Source organism: Mixophyes fleayi, chromosome 7 (genome assembly GCF_038048845.1).
Source record: "Mixophyes fleayi isolate aMixFle1 chromosome 7, aMixFle1.hap1, whole genome shotgun sequence".
Taxonomy (NCBI): Eukaryota; Metazoa; Chordata; class Amphibia; order Anura; family Limnodynastidae; genus Mixophyes; species Mixophyes fleayi.
Window position 1 is genome coordinate 83,628,374 of NC_134408.1, and position 20,870 is coordinate 83,649,243.

Consider the following 20,870-nt stretch of genomic DNA (forward strand, 5'->3'; position numbering starts at 1 on the left):
ATGTATGCGTGTGTGTGTATATATATATATATATATATATATATATATATATATATATATATATATATATATATATATATATGGGGTATGGGCTAATTAATCAATTTCCCTGGCATTCAGATAGTTTGTAGCTTTCTCTTGGACAGGATAGTTTTCTTTCTGTTATAGAAATGTCAATTTGTAGAATGTGTATGTACAGATAGTATGACGATATGGAAATCATGGTGAAAGGTAAATGAAGAATCCACCCTGTGACAATAATATGCTTGCCCTTGTTATGTTAAATGTTTAGCTCTTCATCCTGCCCGCTGTCTGGTCTGCCCAATGACAGACTTATGTGTGAAACTAGCATGCCTGTTAACTTAGGCCAACTTAGACCAACAGTTGGTTACAAGCACAAAATGTTTTATTTGCAAGATGCAGTAAAATATAGCACAATTGCCAGGATGTTTACCAGGACTACCATCTACTATACAACTATTCTGAAAGGAGCTGTAGTCACCAGTTCCAAGTAGCACTGTCCCAGCTGTTGAGTCACTATCCTCTACTCCCCCACCAGCTTGGTGGGAATCAAGTCCATGGGACTGTCTTCCCGCTTTTGACAGACTGAGAGATTACATGGACCAAAAGAGACCCAATCCATGATGCGGATGGCTCAAACCAGTTTAGTTCAACAGAAGCCATAACCCTTGTCAGTATTGTCCAAGCAGAAAAAAACTATTGGTGGGTAGCATCATTCTTTTATTTCAAGCCTGGTTCCCATGGTAACGTTATTTAAGCAGTGCAGACTTTAGCCAACCTCAACTATATTGGTACCTTCGAGGGGCTGTTAAGTTGCCTCCCCAAGATCCTCAGGTTGTTACAAGCACTCTGCTGTGATTAACTCCAGGTAGTCTAGCTAAGTCTTAAGTATAACAAAATGGGCACCCACTTTACCAGATGACAGACCACAATCGCATGAGCTCTTAAACAACCGAGGCCAAGTTACAATTTAACCCTGTCTTTTGTCTGATTTGCTCCTATGGACTACTGTCACTTCTGGCACAACTTGGCCAACCACTAATGAGGGTAGTCTGCAAAATTTTTGAATAGAGATCAGCGCAATTTCTAGGGGCACCATCAGTTGGCTTGGTACCCTGGTAACCCCAAGTGATGCTAGCTCTTATAGGGGACACGGCACTAAACCTACTCTTACCTAAGGCACCCACCTGGTAACATTTGAAAACAATGCGACATTACAATATTATCAAGAAAACTGTAGCTTAACCTTTATTTTTGTTCAACAATCTAGCACCTTTGTCTCGCCACATAAATCATCACCGATTATGAAATGTCAATGAAGCCTAAATATTTTACCGTTTAATTAGTATAATAGGGTACTAGATCATATGATATATCAATCCTAGATCATATGGCTATAAAACTCAAATGATTGAAATGGCAGACACTGTAACATAGATTATGCCAATACCATATTATTGATTCATTAAATTCAATCCAGTCAGTGTAAGCTCATAAAGTCTTAACCTACCCAAAACTAAGTTCACAATGGGATTATCTGCATTTTCTACAACACTACTAAGTACAATAGTTAACATGACATGCAAAGTTACACCCACATCAGTTGACAGTTACTGTCATGACTGTATTGGGGGAAATTCAATTGCTGGCGATGTGGAGCGCGGACATCGCGCTGTTAACATTGCTTGCAATTATGGTACAAATTTCCGCTCATTTTTTCTTGCACCTCTATCTCCAATGCAAGGTGTCTCCAGAAAGTCCATGAGACACTTCACAGCTAATTGAATTCCCCCCTATGAATACAAAACAGCCCCACCTGCCTTATTAGCTTCCTCAGGGTAATGATTTCACCATACTGCTACTTCTCTTTTATAAGTTCTCTAACAGCAATTCCAATGTTTTGTAATGTGGTTATCTGATCTAGACTTTGTATTTTCCTGAAATTAACACTAAATGCAGGTTTAATTTGTATGATATATTATATTATATTATATCATTTCTCCCACTCACCTATATGGGATATAGACAAATATTGTATCATTTATTTTACTGTCATATCTGTTTAAATTAGATGATGTTATGAAGTAAATGGAAAATTGATAGATAACTCTAAGATTTTTAGCTTTTCTTGGACACTATGCTACCAAGGGACTGTGATACATATGATTAGCATAAAGCTTAAATATACATTTAAAAACTATACTATTCTTTATTAATGGATTGTCTCTATCATCTTCATCATATATATATATATATATATATATATATATATATATATATATATATATATATTAGTAACAAAGGCACCCTTCTTGTGGCACTATTGACACCTTCTTTTGCAAGAAAACCCAGCAGATATCATAAACACGAACAACTTCTTGTTGCAAATCAAAATGGCGGTTTATTGGTACATCACAATAGCACATCAAAACGTCAGGATGACACCAGGCAACCTACATCTGGCTATACGGTAGTTCCCTAGCTACCATCAGAGCCACTAATTGGCATCGGTCGCCCTGCACAATTGCACGGTACAGGTCTTTATAGTCAAGACTCCTCCCACACGCTTGGGTGACTGACAGGCGACACTCCCACCTTGTCTTTAAAGAAAGTCTCCTCAGGTGCTCTGTAACGCCTATTCAGTACAGACACCCTTATCAGCTCTGCTGTTAGCTGTGGAAATAAACACTTCAAAGCATGTAAGTAAATCACATTTTACATTTACTTTATCATGTCTCAGACCTGTACATAACTGAACATAAGCACAGTGCTACACCTGTGTATGAACTGGGCTGCAGCCTTTTACCTACAGACTGTTAGCTCCATAGATAATTGCACTCTGAGAGGCCTGTGGCCAGCCACTCCCATTGCCACAATATATTAAACACTGAATAACTAATATGAGCACCTTCCTTTTCTGTCCAGAGCTACTGAGCACTCAATTAAAACACAAGGATACATTGTTTCCAACTCTTTGGGTTTATGAGCTTTATTTAGTTCTGTGCCCATGTATAACAGATGACCTTGTGGCATATATTGACTATGCAATGCTGCTACTATAATACATTGTAGTCTGTCAATTTATGTGACTTCTGGGGCTGCAGGTGTTTAGCATAGAACCACATGGGAAATTGTGTAAAGTTAATGTATTTAGGTCTGCAGGTGCTACATACTTGCAATGGAGACAACTGTAATTGAAAATTTTACAATTGGCAATATTCTGTTCTTTATTTGCTACAAGATAATACACTGCAGACTATTGCAAACAATAAGAGTTTTCATTAAATTTAAGAGTGTGTAATCAGCTTCTCATGCATGTTTGGCTTTGAAAATTCCTAACTCCTTTTAAAATAAGTGGAATGGAGAATATTTGGCACTTTGAATGGGAACGAAAAGAAATGCCTCGATGATGGCTCTTATTTGTTACAAGGGATGATACTTATGGGCAGGGCCGGTGCTAGGGTTTTCGGCGCCCTAGGCAAAATCACTGACGTCAGTGATCAGGTGTGTGATGCGCCGGGCAGCCCGGGCGCATCTGATTTAATACACAGTGACGGCGGCCGTTGAAAAAACAGCGGCGGCACCCCGTCGCCGCTGCACCTCTCTCCCACTTCTCTCTGCTGACTAGATTTTTAAATCTAGTTAGCGGCAGCGGCGCCCTGCAGGTCCCAGCGCCCTAGGCAACTGCCTAAGGTTGCCTAATGGGAGCGCCGGGCCTGCTTATGGGAATACTTTTCAACTTGTAAATAAATTATTTTACTTTAGAGACATTGATGGTTATAGCAGTAACTTAGATGTTTTGGTTTCCCATTCATCACTAAATAACATACACAGCTATGTATTTAGACATTTCAGGATATAATGAGCTTTTGATAATTGATATTTGAAATATTTGGGCTAGATGATTGCAGTGTTTTTTCCCTGTCCAGACCTACTGTAATAATACAATTTAAGGACAATGACGTGAAACTCTTGGTCCTAATATGGGAACAGTCTATAAGACAGTAAAGAAAGATTTAAGAATGTTTAAAATAGATGACTGCTCTTTGGATGCACTGATTGCAAGTCCTTTACAACTAGTGCATGGCTGAAGAAAATATTCCCAGATCTTCAGGTTCTCTGCTATACACAGACCCTGAATTTAGAGAACATTATAGTCATTGTTCCAAATATGCTTGATTCTGTAGGATAACACCTGCCAAATAAAAGATGTGTCTCCAATAGAAAACCGTATTAAAACATTTCTGGAACTTTCATTTTGGTATTCAAATTTTCTACAGTCCTGCAGCTTCCTCCTTGGGTAACGTGGTACACTATCCACTGAGGATGCTGCAGGACTGCAGTGAAATGCGTTTTGGGACTAAAGGACTACTACAGAGAGAAATAAAATCCTACATTAGACCACTGCCTGCTTGGACAGCAGTGTCTGCTTGCATCTACATCATATCAAAGGGCCTCAGGAAGGACTGGACCTGTGAACCATCCTTGGTAAACCTACAACCTTCACCAAGACGGCTTGAACTGGACCTGGGATCTTTTTTTTTTAGCTGGACTAGTGGACAAGGAGGAGCTAAACCAAGCACAAAATCCAGCACCATATACTATCTGGCTGTTTACACATTTATTTATTTTTTTGTGTGTTCCAAGGAATTTCAACCATTTCCTTTGACAACCTAACTTTCATAATAGCTATATGAAATTAATTTAAATATTGTTTGTATACGCTCAACCTTTGTATATGACTCAACCTCAGTCACACTTGCCAGTGGTTGTTTTTTTGCTTTTGTTTTTTTTACAATACCTCTTAATTTGATTGGATACTGTATAGTGATTGTGCTATTGGCAACCTTTATAGCTCACAGACTGCCCCATGTTTTGTCAAGTTATTTTTACATTTTCATTTTCTTCTGTAGGTCAGCTAACCTTAATAATTAATGTTGATTTTAATTATTGGCAAAAAAATAGTTATATTTCTTATATATACAGTGCATGGGTCTTGGCTGTAGCTATTGCAATGGATTTCTGAGATTATAAAAATGTGATTGGTGCAAAATGTTTAAATTCATGTCTGTTTGCATAAAATAAAGCTTACACTATTGTGATCAAAATGCATGAAAGCATTAAGGCATATCACGAAAGAGCCAATGCAAACCGCACAATTATTCTAACACCACTGTACAAATAAATACAAATGTATGGTATATATCTAGAGAAGAAAAAGTACATAAATATTTTAGCTTACAGTGGCTATGGGAGAAACAGGTAAATTATTTCTTATATGCACAATACACTAGATGGTAAGCTCTCACAAGCATGACCCTCTCTGCGCTGCAGGTAGACTTTGTCTACTTTGTATTTCACTTTTTTATTTGTGCTCTGTTATTTGGTTGTCTGTGCTAAATTGCTAATAAAATAATAATAATAATAATAATAATAATAATTAATAAGTTCCATTTGGCCAACTGTGCACCCAAACATTGCTATTAATAACACAGGTGCAGTCAGACATGCAGTGTAATATAGTCATTTACATAAATCTTGCCCACAATTTCTTAAGTGAGAACCAATCTCATTTAGTTCATCAGAAAATCACAAGGGGTTTTTGCAAGTCTTACACTGAAGATCTCTAATAAGAGAACAGCTCTATTCAAGATTTAAACACATTTCTACATATATGTTCAGATGCACAATGAAAGTCAAAGGGATTTGTAAGGTGTAATTTGTATTTCTTTACTCATAATTTCTGCAGAGAGAGTTTATTACTATTATTTTTTGTTTTGTAAAAATGCTATTTTTTGCAGAAACATTGGAATACGAGAAGGCATTTACTGTATCTGGTGTTAGTAAATACTATACATATATCTAGTTCATTGCATCACTCTGTTATGCTTAAAATGATCTATATAATTGTTTTAATGTTGTCATTTATTAAACTTTTTCTACAAATAACTTTCAATCCATTTGTTCGCACTTGACTTATTGGATGCATTATATGTATTTTTCATACTTCATTCTAAATTGTGCAAATTATTTGTAATATACACCTTCCTATAATTTAGTCTTTGTAAAAAAAATTGAAAAAAAAACAATAGGATGTTAGAAATTTATAATAAAATATAATAAGCTTTACTGAAAAGTAAGCAAGGCCTCCTAAGAAACTTGTGTAGGTTAAGCAGTCCAATGTGCCATTTGTGAATATATGAAACCATGAGAAAACTTTTGCAATATCTTTATTATTTTATCAACTTAAGGGCGAGGCTGGTCCAACTGGTGCACGAGGACCTGAAGGTCCACAAGGTCCAAGAGGTGAAACTGGATCTCAAGGACATTCTGGGTCACAAGGTCTTCTGGTAAGCCTTTGTGTCATGTATCTAAGTGAACATTTTCATATGCTATGACCTATAGCATAAAATTATGGGATACATTTCAGTTAAAATAGTAACTGTTCACAAATTAATTTATCATCAACTGCTGAGTAATGTAGAGAAATAAGACCACAAACTAACCATTTGGTCTTCCTAATGTATATAGTTGTTAAGAGTCTTCTAATTTGCAAATATTGGCTATGTAGTGTTTAATAAAGGCTAGGCTTATAACGATTAGTTTGTTCACAGGGTGCAGCAGGGACTGATGGCACTGGTGGCACTAAAGGACCAACTGTAAGTCATTAACTATATATTTTATTATGTGTTGCTGAAAATGTATATGAATTTGGACAAATATTGTTTTGATATTTCTAATTTCAGGGGGGTCCTGGGGTTGCAGGTCCACCTGGGCTTATAGGACCACCTGGATCCACTGGACCTCAAGGAAGTACTGGAGCAACTGGTATCCGAGGCTCAGCAGTAAATATATTACTTGTTAAATTACATCTTAGACACAGAACTGTTAATTGCTATCTCTTTGCTGTTGCATGAAGTCTATACAATGGTCTATAGAACAAAAAAATCACTTGTTTTGTGATTAAGAACTAACTTATGGAAGCATATGTAGCACATGTACTCCCAGGAGTTGGCAAATGCTCTTTAGATTGGTGCCCACCTACTAGCTTTTAGTTGAAATTATGAATCTTTGCAAGAGAGGGAGAACAAATTATGAACAAAAGTGTTCAATACAGCGCACATACCAACTTTAGAAAGTTGGTTTCCAGGAGAGGTGGGCATGATGGGGGGCGGGGCTCCAAAAATGCGCGTCATATTGGACCCACCCCAATGATGTAATGACGCAAGCGCGTCATTTGACAGCGGGGGCGGGGCCAGAGGCCGCGATTCCCTGCTAATCGCAGCGTTTGGGACCTAATTCTGCCCACTTCACTAGGAAGTGGGGCACTTCCTAGTGAAGTGGGCAGATCTGGGAGATTGCCACACTCTCCCGGGAGTCTGTGAGACTCTCGCAAAATGGAGAGTTGGCAAGTATGCAATACAGCTCAGTCCCTCTACCTGAAATTGCTATGCAGACTTTGCATGGATGACCCTTTAGATACTCCTCCCCCACTTAATTTCCCTCCTTCTCTCTCCCTATTTTTGTTATTTATTGTTTCTATTGCATTTATAATTAACTGTTAATTTACAAATTGATTGAATCTATGCTTCATGATATTTATTTTTTATTGTTAGCTAAATTATATGGACCATGAAAATCTATTATTTATTTATTACAGAAAAAAAACCTCCCATAACATATAATAAGCACATATCATAAGTCAATGTACAAAAACGATGTCTCATGGTCTATTTACATAAAAAGATGTGTACCTTTGTTTACCTCCCAGGACCTCATACCAAAGCTTCTTCCCTCTTTGCAGCTTTCCTCCAGACCTTCAATATTGCATCCATCTAGCAAATATAGGGCATGTGGGGAAAATAATAAAGCTTAATGGTGAATGCTTAGCAAATGAGACATGATGTCTATCACACCTGAAGTAAACTGACTCTAGGCTTCCCAGGACCCAGCACAAGGCTAATCTAGGAGCCTGAATCCTGCATACATGCTAGATATATTTGTGTTCACAATTACAAACTATACACAAAGAAAATAAATTATAGCTAGATAACAATTAGATCAATAGCATTAATAAGTTAAGATGGAAGTGTAGGGTTTATGACTAATTTCATTTAGGTAATGTTAATTATATGGAGCAAGATATCACACCCTGTGATCTATTTTATTTAATAATACTTCATGAAGGTCTTCAGCGGTAACATTCAAATCATAGGAAATCCTGTGCCATTTGCCAGTTGCACGCTGTGAGCCTGATTCATCTTCAAATGCAATGTGAAAGCAACTTGCAATAAAAAATCAGTCACATTTATGCCCGTATTTAAGAACAAGCGGATCTCAAAAAACGTTTCTATTTGAATATAAGCAAGCTCTGCCTATATGGTCCTTGTCGTATGCAGGTAGACAGAACACTCTGCAGGATTTATACATGCATATGTGCAATATTGACGCATGAAAAAAAAATCATAAAATTAATTTTAATTACAAACATTAATACTATATTCATTGAAAAAATATGTAAAAATATATTTTCTTTCCAATTTTTTTACATAAAATGCATAATTTAGAAACTATTAAAAGTTTATCTTACTTGCAAAGACATGCTCTGGCATGCATACATGTTAGTTAGCACTATCAGTCTACACTTACACCTGCCCTGTAGCTGGTACAAGTGATACGGCTAAACAAAACACGTACCCAAGAGATGGCCAGAGATTGAATTGAACTAATTTGCGTACACTCGACCTCGGCATGCCCTTTCTGTACATTGTCTATTTGCGTCCGCCCTTTCTTGCTCCTGTTCCACCCTTCAAGTCATAGGAAGTCGGAAGTGTCATTTGGGTTTGCTGTTCAATTGCATGCAATTGTGTTCACTGGTGTAAGGCCTGTTTCTGAGCATGCGCAGAGCAATTTCTCACAATACGGCAAGCAACAGGACTTGTGTTTGAACATGAACCTGTATATTGTCCATCTATTTTATATGTAGTCTTTTAGGACATCATGACATAGTATCATAATCTAATCTCTGGATTTTTACAAAGTTTTAAGATCTCATATTAAAGCCAAATGTTATGTAATTCAGTCTAATTAATTCAATGTTTGTATAATGAGAAATTGGCATATATTTTTTATTTGTTTGAAGGGTGATCCCGGTGTCCCTGGTTTCAAAGGCGAAGCTGGTCCCAAAGGAGAACCTGTGAGTAAATTTATCATTTTATTAAAGCAACTGGATAAACCAGTTATTTTGTTCAATTGATGTTGACAGTTGTAACTAATAATACCCAAGTATCCAAATAATTGATTGAAGTTTAGTAACAATAGAATGTTATCCAAACAGGGCCCACATGGTCCACAAGGTGCAATAGGTCCACAAGGAGAAGAAGGTAAAAGAGGTCTTCGTGGAGACCCAGGATCAATAGGCCCACCAGGACCAGTTGGAGAAAGGGTATGAAAATCATAATGTATAACATCTAGCACACAATTTAGTGATAAATATTCATATAAATGTATTGGCTAAAATATATGTTGCTATTATTGATTACTTGACTACTCATATTAAAAGTGTTAAATGTAATTTTATTATATTGACATAGCTAGAATTAAGATATTACAATTTATATTTTTTACACTTGTTAAATTGTCTTTCCTACAACACAAGCCATAGTTCATATTCAATTGACTCATATTGCTGACTTGGGCATCTACAATGATATTTTAAATTAAAATTTGATTATAACTCATATCACAATTTATTATCCTAGCAAAACTTGGTTTACACTAATGAAATGGCTTTTTCTCATGTACCAAGTTCTGCTACTTTTAATTGCTTGCAATAGATTTATTATGCAGGTATAAAGTGGAAAATTTTTTAAATGTACTGTCACTTTTAACTATTCATAGATTACATTACAAACATGGCAGTCAAAGGCTTCATCCTCTCTTCTCTTTTGCACACTTGTCCATCTGACAACTTTATCTTATGTTGGCAACTAAGGGCATTTAATAGACCATTCCCATAACAAGTATAGTGAGTGTTCTTTCAAATTAACTGGTTGTGGAGGCATGGGAAGAAATGTACAAGCAATGTGCAAAGGGAGTGAACACTCAATTCTGAAATGCCATTGTGCAGTATATTTAAATTTAAATTAAGGACATAAGAATTTTCAAGGAGGGTGAAATTTTCCTTTATGTAACATTTATACACATCTTCAAATTATTGTGCCTTGAAATAAATTATCCTTATGAGATGATTTTTAACAGTGAATCAAAAATATATCCCTTGTCAACTGTTAGTTTTATAGTATCCATTTAATATGTGTATGCACAAATGAATTGATTACTACAGTTTAGTTTTTAACATCCTTTTTAGCTTGGACAAATGTTCACACTTTTCTCAAATGTGCTATTATATTGTCTTTAGGGTGCCCCAGGTAATCGTGGATTCCCTGGATCAGATGGATTACCTGGACCTAAGGTAACAATAACTGTTTTATTTTACTGCCATTGACCTGTCAGACAGTTTTAGTTTGATATTATTTAATCCAATTTAGCGTTTTCATCTGTCAGGAATGTCCATATAAGGTCCTAATTTTTACTTTTGGAAATGTTTACCTTCAGGTGTTGAAGTGGGCTGTTATACAATGTTATGCCACACCGCCACTTCTCCCACTGCTTTCATGTAAAACTATAATTCCATTCACTTCTAAATTTCTGCACCACCATTTATAAATTTCCACTTCTACCACTGTTTACCTTGGAAAACATGTTATCCTAGAATTTAGACTTCTTGCGGCTCCTATATTACCATAATTGTATGCAATATCTTCATGCTCCATGAGGTGTCATGGTTTTTATCTCTTAGGAAATAGGCTCTTTATCCAGATCTACCTTTAAGAAAAGAGACATCTAATTTTTTTTGTAAATGAAATACAGCAGTAAAGTAGAGACTCAATAGAAGAGATCCATATGGTTCAATTTCATTGTTATAAATGTAAGGTCCTGCTTTAATTTGCAAATATGAAACCAGTTCCAGCACAGATTTAAAAAATGTTTGATATTTGGTTTTTGCTATACCACTGCTTTCTGTGGAGAGATTTACTGTCAATCAAATGAGTTTTATAGACAGCACTAGCAAACAGTAATGTCTGCAAGATACTAAAATAAACTATGATAATACATTTCCAAATTCAATTAAATTACAAATTAAAAAATCACATTTGTGTTTTTAAAAGATCATCAGCTACAAAGCTGATCTTTTTTAAATATCCTTTTATTAGTAACAGTAGAAATATGAGCCCACTGTAATATAGTAACACTGCCTTTCTTTGCTATTTTCATATCTCTCCTGAAAATGTATTGAAAATCCTTGAAGGGAGCGCAAGGTGAACGAGGAATTGCAGGCATTTCGGGCCCTAAAGGAGCTACTGGAGATCCTGGGCGTCTTGGAGAACCTGGCCTTCCAGGTGCTAGAGTACGTAACAAACTGTACAATGCACATCATTTAAGAAAATCCCAGGGTTAAATATTCTAGTTTTATTGCTAGATCAGGTTAGTTTTTAATGTTGTAAATTGGGTTGTTTCACTATATGATGTTGTATTTTATTTAAACCTTGCCTTCCACCATTCACAGGGTCCAAATTAACTTTTAGGTACAATATGTATTCTACTGGGCTTACCCTAAAGCAGTCCTTTTGGCCAAATAATTTTTCATATTTATTTCCCTTACTGTCTGTGGTGGAACTATCATGGGTGCAGGAGGTGCAGCCACTGCATGGCTGATGGAGAGGTTCCCTCTCCCCAAGAACCCTGCAGTGTTCCCTGAGGCACCCTCTCTGCTCCGAAAGAGTAGAGTGCAGTCCTCTTCTGAGTGGCATATGTGCCCATTGACCATGTATGCTCAGAAGCAAAGAGTGGACCTGGGAGGTTACAGCAACATTGCAGGCCCCCTACTCAAATTTAGCTATGGGGCCTGGTGATTAACTGTTCTGCCCCTGCTCACTGTCCATAGTATGCTTAAAACAATAACAGAATAATCATCTTTATATTATCTCAAACACATATTGATTGCATTCCCCTACTTAATGGCTCTTTTTAGATGTTTCAGTTTTCTTGCTTTTAATTAAATTCCATTCACAAATCAAATGTGACTGTGCACCTTAACTTTTATAGCAATTCAATACTGCAGACTCAACCAATACAACACAAATATAATATTTCCTTTACTGTGCTGTTTAATAAAAGCTAATGCAGTCATTCAAAAATAATTATTTTTCAAATACTTACTAAAACTGTGTACGTTCTTCTAACATCATGCAATATTTGATCTACATCTACAAATGCAATAGACTGATAGAAAAACAATAGTTGTTCAAAATTGTATACTAAACAGTCTACCTGTTGCTTAATGCCAAACATTTATATTGATTTCACAAGGGCATTTAACATCAGTCATTAGCATACTCTGTTTCTAAGTCTTGTGTACCGTAACATTGACTTGAGTATCTATAGCACATTGCCGCATCTGGGGGCTGTGGTATGACATTCAACATATTTGCTCACTCCCTCAAGCAAAATGTATCACTGAAGTTTGATATACATATATACTTTAAAGACATTATGCAACATGGTAACTTAAAGAATAGCAGCAATATTCACAACAATTTTCTCATGTTATTACACTCTATTGCTATTCTTTTGTCCACTCACCTTGTTATGAAGTTGTACCACATAACTGTTTAAGCTAGCCTACATTAGATCATATTTTCCACCTTGGTCATTGAAGTCTTTCTCATTATGTTTGATAATGAAAAAAATACATTATTTCTTCATCTCCATTTTAAGAGTGTTTTAGGAAACATTACTATTTTATATTTGTATCTTACATCATTTCCAGGGTCTGACTGGAAATCCTGGAGTCATAGGTCCAGAAGGAAAACCAGGACCATTGGTAAGTTTAATTCTTAATACTATAATAGATATATAGCACACATTAAACAGCACTGTATATTGGCCACTAAATTTTGAAAAAAATAAATACATGATTGGTACATATGGAGAAAATTCAAGTAATTTGTTGATTCTTGCTTCTTGAAGTATGAGGAGGTCAATAAGAATGAAACTTTGGTGATCTGAGCAGGGGTATTAAAATGTGACATTAGTTATAAGCCAAGTGTTGAGAAGGTGTAGATTTAATGTTTTAAAGGAATAAGGAAAGTAATTCTATAGCCTTAGAATTATAGGATCAGTTCTGTGTTATTGGATGTATTTAAGAGCAGTACATAAAGTATAGAGGACACACTGACTTTTGTGGTTTCTTTTAGTCAGTTCTCTAAGTCATCAATCTGTGAAGACATTCACAGTGAATCATATTCATGAAAATCAGATCTGTCCAGTCAGCTATTAATCCAATCACCACACATTTCTTCTTCGGGTTACATTCTTTATATTATCTGAATAAGAACTTGACACTATTAATAAATCTGACAGACATAGTAAGTTACATACTTTCTATGGAAAACACAAACAACTTTCAACAAATTTTAAAATAAATTTATGCTCCTTGAACCAAATTGGATAATTGTTTTGTGCAACTCTTCCCCTTTGTCCAGTGCTCCACTGGGATATTTAATATGCAATGTGCATGCTGATTAGAATTTTACAGTTTGTAAATGTCTACAAACCACTTCTGTAGCTTCATGACCTTGCAAATGAGGAAGTCCTGGTTCATGTTGAATTGAAGGTTTGCAATTGTCAATCCAAGCTGATTGAGGGACATTACTTACAACTGTGCTCTAAGCAGGAAATCTTATTTCCATACATTGCATATACACAGGGTCGTAACTAGAGCTGTGCGACAGGAGCGACTGCCCAGGGCGCAACGCTAAAGGGGGGACGCAATTTAGGAATATTTTAGGTTCATTTGGTTAAAATTGAGTGCTAGGGGGGCGGCATTTGTCTTTCTCGCCCCAGGCGCTAGAATTCTAAGTTACGGCTCTGCATATACATTAAACTCCCTAACTGCATCGAAGTCATACCTATTTTGGCTTATCCCTCACCTGTGTCTCTTTACAAGGGTCACTCCATGCTGTCCAGTTCAATAAAGCAGGGCATTCAAAAGCATAAAATAGGCAAATAATTGCAAAAAAAGGAAGGAGAGGACATTCAAACACTCTAAAGTCCCTACTGCTTTCACCTCAAAAATATGTTCTATATACATTTTGAATTTGACTAATTTTTTGCTACAAAATGCTCTTTGTTCTATAAAGAACTTACACCCGTTATTCGTCCTTATCATCACTTCCTACTATTCTTAAAAGACTTCTTCAGTGTGGCATCTTAACTCTGGAAAGCTTTTATTCATTTTATCAGACTGTCCCCAAACCTTTATTTCTTTGAACAGTCCTTGCAAAAACACTTCATCAGAAAACTTATTACATTACCTAACCATCTGGTCCTGTTTTAACAGGAAGGCATATCTGTCCACCTTACTACTTAATAGCTCAGCTAAATTTTAAAAATGTATCTGGTGTTTTCCCTCAATTATGGATCCTCAAAGCTCAACTGCAAAAAGAACTCTTATTTCCTAAATACTGGTGATTGAAACCCAAATTATGTTTCCGCATGCTAACCAATATAATCAATTGTAAGTTTGCATTATCTTGCCATTGTCTTACTCTTTGGAGTATGTTTGTGCTTAAAAATAAATAGATAATGATAATAATAATAATAATAATAATTAATAAAAACAACAACAAAAACTGTTAGAACATTTAAACCTGCGAAAAAACAGGAGTAGTTACATGTGATCTCACAGGGGAAGACATGCCTTAATGCTAATGGAGTTTTTACTTATATAGTATAGACTCTATGGGCCTGGTGCTGAGTTGAACTTATGCTAGTTTGTGTAGAGTATGTGCAAATTCACACTGTGCATGCCCACAAAGAGAACGCACACATATGCACCAATGCAGCAATGCAGACATGTGCATATCTGACACTTTCTCCTCCTTAGAGAGGCAGAGCAAGAGAGGAAAGAGGCGTGCAAATTCCCAACCATGGCCTTGTCTGTGTGGAGTTTTTATGTTCACCCCGTGTTTATGTGGGTTTTCTCCGGGTGCTACGGTTTCCTCCTACACTCCCAAACATACCAGTAGGTTATTTGGCTGCCACCAAATTGACCCTAGTCTCTCTGTCTATGTGTGTATATGTTAGGGAATTTGGACAGTAAGCTCCAATGGGGCAGGGACTGATGTGAGTGAGTTCTCTGTACAGTGCTGTGGAATTAGTGGCACTATATAAATAGCTGCTGATGATGATATTTGTGTATGCTTTGCTTTGTAAAATAATATATAAGATCTTACAATATCACACAAATAAAATGGAAACATTTGAAAATCTATGTTGATTTTTTTTCAGGGAGCTCCTGGAGAAGATGGTCGTACTGGTCCACCTGGTCCAATTGGAATTCGCGGTGAAACCGGCACTATGGGACCTGCTGGTCCAAAAGGCAACAGTGTATGCACAACAATTCTTTTTCAAAATAGAATCATTTTATTTTCAATTTTCACAAATTAATCAATGTCTCTTTAACAGGGAGACCCTGGAAAGCCTGGTGAACAAGGCAGTTCAGGAGTTCCTGGACAAAGAGTATGTTTCTATTTTCCATTGTTGTCATGGCAACACTACAACTAAGCATATCGATCTTCCTATTCATATATTTTTTACTTGTCATCATCAGGGAGCTCCTGGAAAAGATGGGGAAGTTGGTCCTTCTGGTCCTACTGGTCCCTCAGTAAGTAAAGCAAAAAGCTGTACATTGTACATAATGAAAGTGGACAGTCATTCATTAAATCAAATAATTATTTTTGATTCTTTAGGGACCTGCAGGCGAAAGAGGTGAACAAGGTCCACCAGGTCCTACAGGGTTCCAGGTAATCTATATTTCTGTGTTCGTGTATCTTTAGTCTACATTACTACTTAATTTTTTTTAAATCTGTATTTACTACTCTCATGAAGATTAATTCAGACTTATTTCTTAGGAGAGGTAGCCTAGTGATTTTTATACTGACAAAAGGGTTTTACATCGTCCATTAGGTAAACACTGTAGAAAGGTGCAGTAAACATAACAGTCCCTCAGTCCCTGTGCCCAATTCCAGCTCTCCTGTAGTGTAATCTTTCCAGAAGTCTGTCTGTTACTATCTGCTGACATCACACACTGGCCAGTCCCACAATGCCTAGCGGGTACTGATAAAAGCAAGCAGTGAGCAGTACACATTCTACACCTATATTAACTGTGATAGGCAACATAATTGTGAAAAGGAGAACGGCCATTCAGTTCTGAAGTGGTCAGCATAGGATTAGTTTTGAGCATCTCACAGCCAATAACATGCCACAATATAAATGCACCTCCTTTTCTGAAGTTTAGATCGCAATTCCTGTAAAAAACAGGGATCATCATTTACAGAAAGGCAAGTGTGCAACATTTTCAAAAATGGCACTGAGCCAATGTTGGCTTCTTCTGACTTTGTACAAGCTAGTCTGAGCCTCAGTACCAAAAGCGAACATGTAAGCTTGATTGGTATGTTTAGGGCTGTGGACAGTTGTTTTCAGTATATAAAATAATTATTATTGTTATATATTACATACAACTTTTTAAACAAATTCTTATTTGACATACTCTACTTCCAACACTGCCCTCTGTAAATGTAAATGCAGTGTTACTGTTCCAGAATGCTTTAATTGAAGCCATGTCTAATGAACTCCGTATATATGTCAAATTCTTACCTAAGGTTTGTCACAAAGTTTGTTTATATTTTGTAAATATATATTAGATATGAGAGGTTCGTATTCAAAGAAAACCGTCAGATCCGAGATTTGGAATTCTGAGTAGATACAAAACATGACTCGATTCTAAGTGCCAAATTCGAATCTGAAAATGAGGCAAAGCGTCATTTTCAGGAAAATATGGAACCAAAATGCTTGTTATATACAGGGCCGGATTAACCATAGGGCTAACTGGGCTACAGCTCAAGGGCCTCGGGCATCCAGGGGGCCCTTTTAAGTGCTCAACAGCAGTATTGATCGGTCGGGGGCGCCCCCCGGCGCGATCAATGGTGCTGAGCACTTTCACTGCGGTCCTTCCCCGGCACGCTGTAGTCTCCTTACTGAGGAGGTCTCGTGAGTCTCACTCTCACGAGACCTCCTCAGTAAAGAGCGTACATCGCGCCGGGGAAGGACTGCATTGCCAGGAGAAGGAGGTAAGTGCCTTTGGGGGCGGGGGCGGCTCGGCTCACTGGGGCGGGGGGGGCTCACAGGGGAATGGAAGCCCCCTTAGCCCAGGGGCCTCCATTCCCTTAATCCGGCCCTGGTTATATAGGAAGTGCGTAATTGCACTTCTGGTTAATGCCTTCCTAGCTGGAGTATTTCATGGTGAAGGTGCATTATTGCCTTGGTACATGTCTTAGGTACTCATGGGGAGTACACACCTGCTAGGTAGGTGTCCCATTGACTCACCTATTAATCTCTGTGCTTGGTTAAAATAGTGAAAAACATTTGTGTACTTCTGGCCATGGGACTTCTGGGTTTGGCATTTCCGGTTTATGCATTCCAGGGTGGAATGCATATTGTTTGGAGTGAGTCAAATGGAATACAAGGTAGTCATTGACTTTTATATATTTTGCAATGATATGCAGACCTTTTAATGAATCATGAGCTGCAGCTAGAGACAATCTAGAATTACATAAGACAATTTGGGATTGTCTTTTTTGTTGTTCTATTTGGATGTCTTGACAAAAATCCAAATGTAGGACCAAAACGTTGACTATTTGAGATTTGGAATTGAATTAAAAGAAAATGAAGGCAGAAATGGTGATTGTACCTTTTAGTAACTGCCATGTGTTTTGCTGCTACTCTTGTCCCTAGTTTTAGCCAGCCAGCCCACTGCAGACTTTGGCCAAAATTAGTGAAAATTTGGACAGTTGTGAAGAGATCAATAGAAAATAAACTGTGTAAATGTGAATGTTAATGTTATAAATATTAGCAAATACAGGTCATAATCAATTTATTTTACCTGTTTTTAACAGCCAATGTTTAACTAAATCCAGATTCAAAACATATATATATATATATATATATATATATATATATATATATATATATATATATATAGAGAGAGAGAGAGAGAGAGAGAGAGAGAGATAGGACAAGATATCTAGATGGCGCTTAACCCAATGTAGTAATGTTATCCATAAGGTATAAAGACAATTAAGTAGACAAATACACCTCCACAGGTATGTGTGTGGCAGCCAGTCTTCAAAAACGGATGGTAAGTCCGAAAACAAATAGTACAATGGGTAAAGAAGGACGGCGCCTTCAGGTGTATACAGAATATAAATGACAAATAGGTGTACAATGCACAATAAGCACAGAACAGTCCAGACAATATATCCAATAAATGTCTATATAGAACACCGCAAAGGTTTTCATATACCAATAGGCTGAAAATCGGTACTTAATCAGCGTGTAACAACTGAAACATCATACAGTAAGTATTAAGATGGTGTGCGTACCAGATAGAAATATAAAAACCGCTTATCTGTATCGTGGCTCCTAGGTCATCCCGACATATGATGCTCCATCATGTCTCCCTCAGCCGCAGTAATATGGAAATATATATAGTATGTTCTAATAATAAACACAGAAGCAACAGCAATCTCATCCGCTTGTCATTAGGAGAGAATATATGAAAAAGCCATATGGTGTAGTATTTTATAGAAAATTTAATAAACAGATACATTTATAAAATGCAAACTCACAATGCAGATAATATATAAAAGCTTATCTGTAATATTTAGGCAGGATTGCTGGTAAATTGTCACATCTCCTGTTGGTACTTATAGACGTCCCTCCATAGGCTCCATACAAAAGCTCAGTGTAGGATAGGATCTATAGCTCCCAGAGTGTGACCAAGCTTACATTCTATTATATATATATATATATATTTTCAAGTATTACAATAATTAGTAATTACATTCCTTGTACCACTCAAAACAAATGCAATGTGGAGAGTCAATACATACATAAATGAGCCTTGAAAACAATTTCAAAATGTATTTAATAATAGTTTTACTGCACTTTACAGGGATTACCAGGACCACCAGGACCTCCTGGTGAAACTGGGAAGCCAGGTGATGAGGTAAATCATTTTAATGCTTGTTTTGCCAATGTATGCTTAGCTTATTCTTAAAATAAATTATTGCTGCTTATACTGTATTAGGTAGACTTGACTAGAATTATGTTAGAATATGTTGTTGATCTATTGGTTCATCATTTTGTGTCACCCAGTGGATGTGGATTAAGTATGACTATTAACTGTGATGTAGATAATTAATGTGGAAACTGGAATGGACAGGAATAGATTTTGCTTAAGAAATTTTTACATGAATTGTGTTCTTTTCAGTGTTTATGAATTAAGGAATAAATAGTCATATTAGTCTGGTGTTGTGCAAGCATTTTAGAAGGTCACACAATCACACTTTTCCAGTTAGACAAGGTCTAGGGGTGATACCTAACAGTGAATGGGAATACGGTTTTCCTGGGACACAGTAAGCTCTTCAGAACATTTCACTAGCTAAAACTGCATACTACCATGCTCAGTGTGTTACATCAGCCTAAAGGTCTATTTCAGGTTTCTAAAAAGCAAATAATATAACAATATGTACAGTGTTATGGAGTAGTTAGAGGAGATTGATATCAACATATCGTTTCTGCACAATCTTAATCTATTTAAGATTTCCACCAATAATAGAAGAAAATAGATAAATAGTTGTATTCAAATTTTCTCTTGAGCTTAACTTTTCTCATGATTCAATCAGACAGTATTATTGTCAGCGCCTCTCTTCTCTGAACTTCCCATCTTTTTGAATGTGAAAAAAAAAATCTGCTTTAGTAGAGGTTTTAGAGCTTTGAGAAGAGACATAGTAGTAAAAGATAATAAGACAGCTTTGTCTATAGTAACACAAATAGCATGTAGTGGCAAATGTAATTCTGTAACAGAGGAACTATAATGTACTAGTGGCTCTGAGGAGTATACCAAACGGACAGCTGCAGTGCCATAGTTATACAATACTTTGACAATATTCTGTTATGTCATATAAGTCATGTATATGAATAAACTAATGAGGCCATTTGGTCATGGTCAGTGCTTCAACTAATTTTCAGTGATGTCAAAACAATTCACGTAGAGAGGCCGAATATATTTATTATCAACCTTATCTCTCATGAAATAGGGAGTGCCAGGAGATTCTGGAGCTGCGGGTCCACTTGGTCCAAGAGTAAGTATTATTTATGTATTATGTATTATTTATATTATTATTAATTTATATAAGTGCTGAAGTTGTTTCTTGGTCTGTTTCTAAGTGTACGTGTTTTTACGCTTTAATTCCTACTTTTAATAGAAATATATCTTGCTTTGCTTCTTTATTAAACTTTTTGTTACATATTTATATATTTTTTTCTTTGAATTGATTTTTTGAGTATTTACAATTGTATACAGCAAACTATATCATACATAATATAGATTTATAATATATATAATATATAAATATATTTATCATAGTTTCTGTAGGCAGTTTATTAATGACAAGCTATCGATTTTATATCCATGAATGCTGTCAAAAGATGCTACATCAAAAGTGTATATATTAATACTAGTATTTTTATTATAGGGAGAACGTGGTAATCCGGGTGAAAGAGGAGAGCCTGGAGCTTCAGGACTTGTGGGCGAAAAGGGCATGGCTGGAGGTCATGGACCTGATGGACCAAAGGTGAACTAACATGATTCTAAGAGATAT

The 20,870-nt window shown here is 36.4% G+C and overlaps 1 protein-coding gene across 1 annotated transcript in view; it reads left to right on the forward strand.

Moving 5' to 3' along the window:
* Positions 1-20,870, forward strand: part of COL5A2 (collagen type V alpha 2 chain) — a 202,240-nt gene that overhangs the window by 136,491 nt on the left and 44,879 nt on the right. Inside the window, exons 19-33 of the mRNA XM_075180052.1 lie at positions 6,273-6,371; positions 6,636-6,680; positions 6,768-6,866; positions 9,164-9,217; positions 9,359-9,466; positions 10,442-10,495; positions 11,393-11,491; positions 12,914-12,967; positions 15,436-15,534; positions 15,613-15,666; positions 15,758-15,811; positions 15,897-15,950; positions 19,160-19,213; positions 20,307-20,351; positions 20,745-20,843. Coding sequence (XP_075036153.1) covers positions 6,273-6,371; positions 6,636-6,680; positions 6,768-6,866; positions 9,164-9,217; positions 9,359-9,466; positions 10,442-10,495; positions 11,393-11,491; positions 12,914-12,967; positions 15,436-15,534; positions 15,613-15,666; positions 15,758-15,811; positions 15,897-15,950; positions 19,160-19,213; positions 20,307-20,351; positions 20,745-20,843 — 1,071 coding nt within the window. The remainder of the gene's footprint in view (positions 1-6,272; positions 6,372-6,635; positions 6,681-6,767; positions 6,867-9,163; positions 9,218-9,358; positions 9,467-10,441; positions 10,496-11,392; positions 11,492-12,913; positions 12,968-15,435; positions 15,535-15,612; positions 15,667-15,757; positions 15,812-15,896; positions 15,951-19,159; positions 19,214-20,306; positions 20,352-20,744; positions 20,844-20,870) is intronic.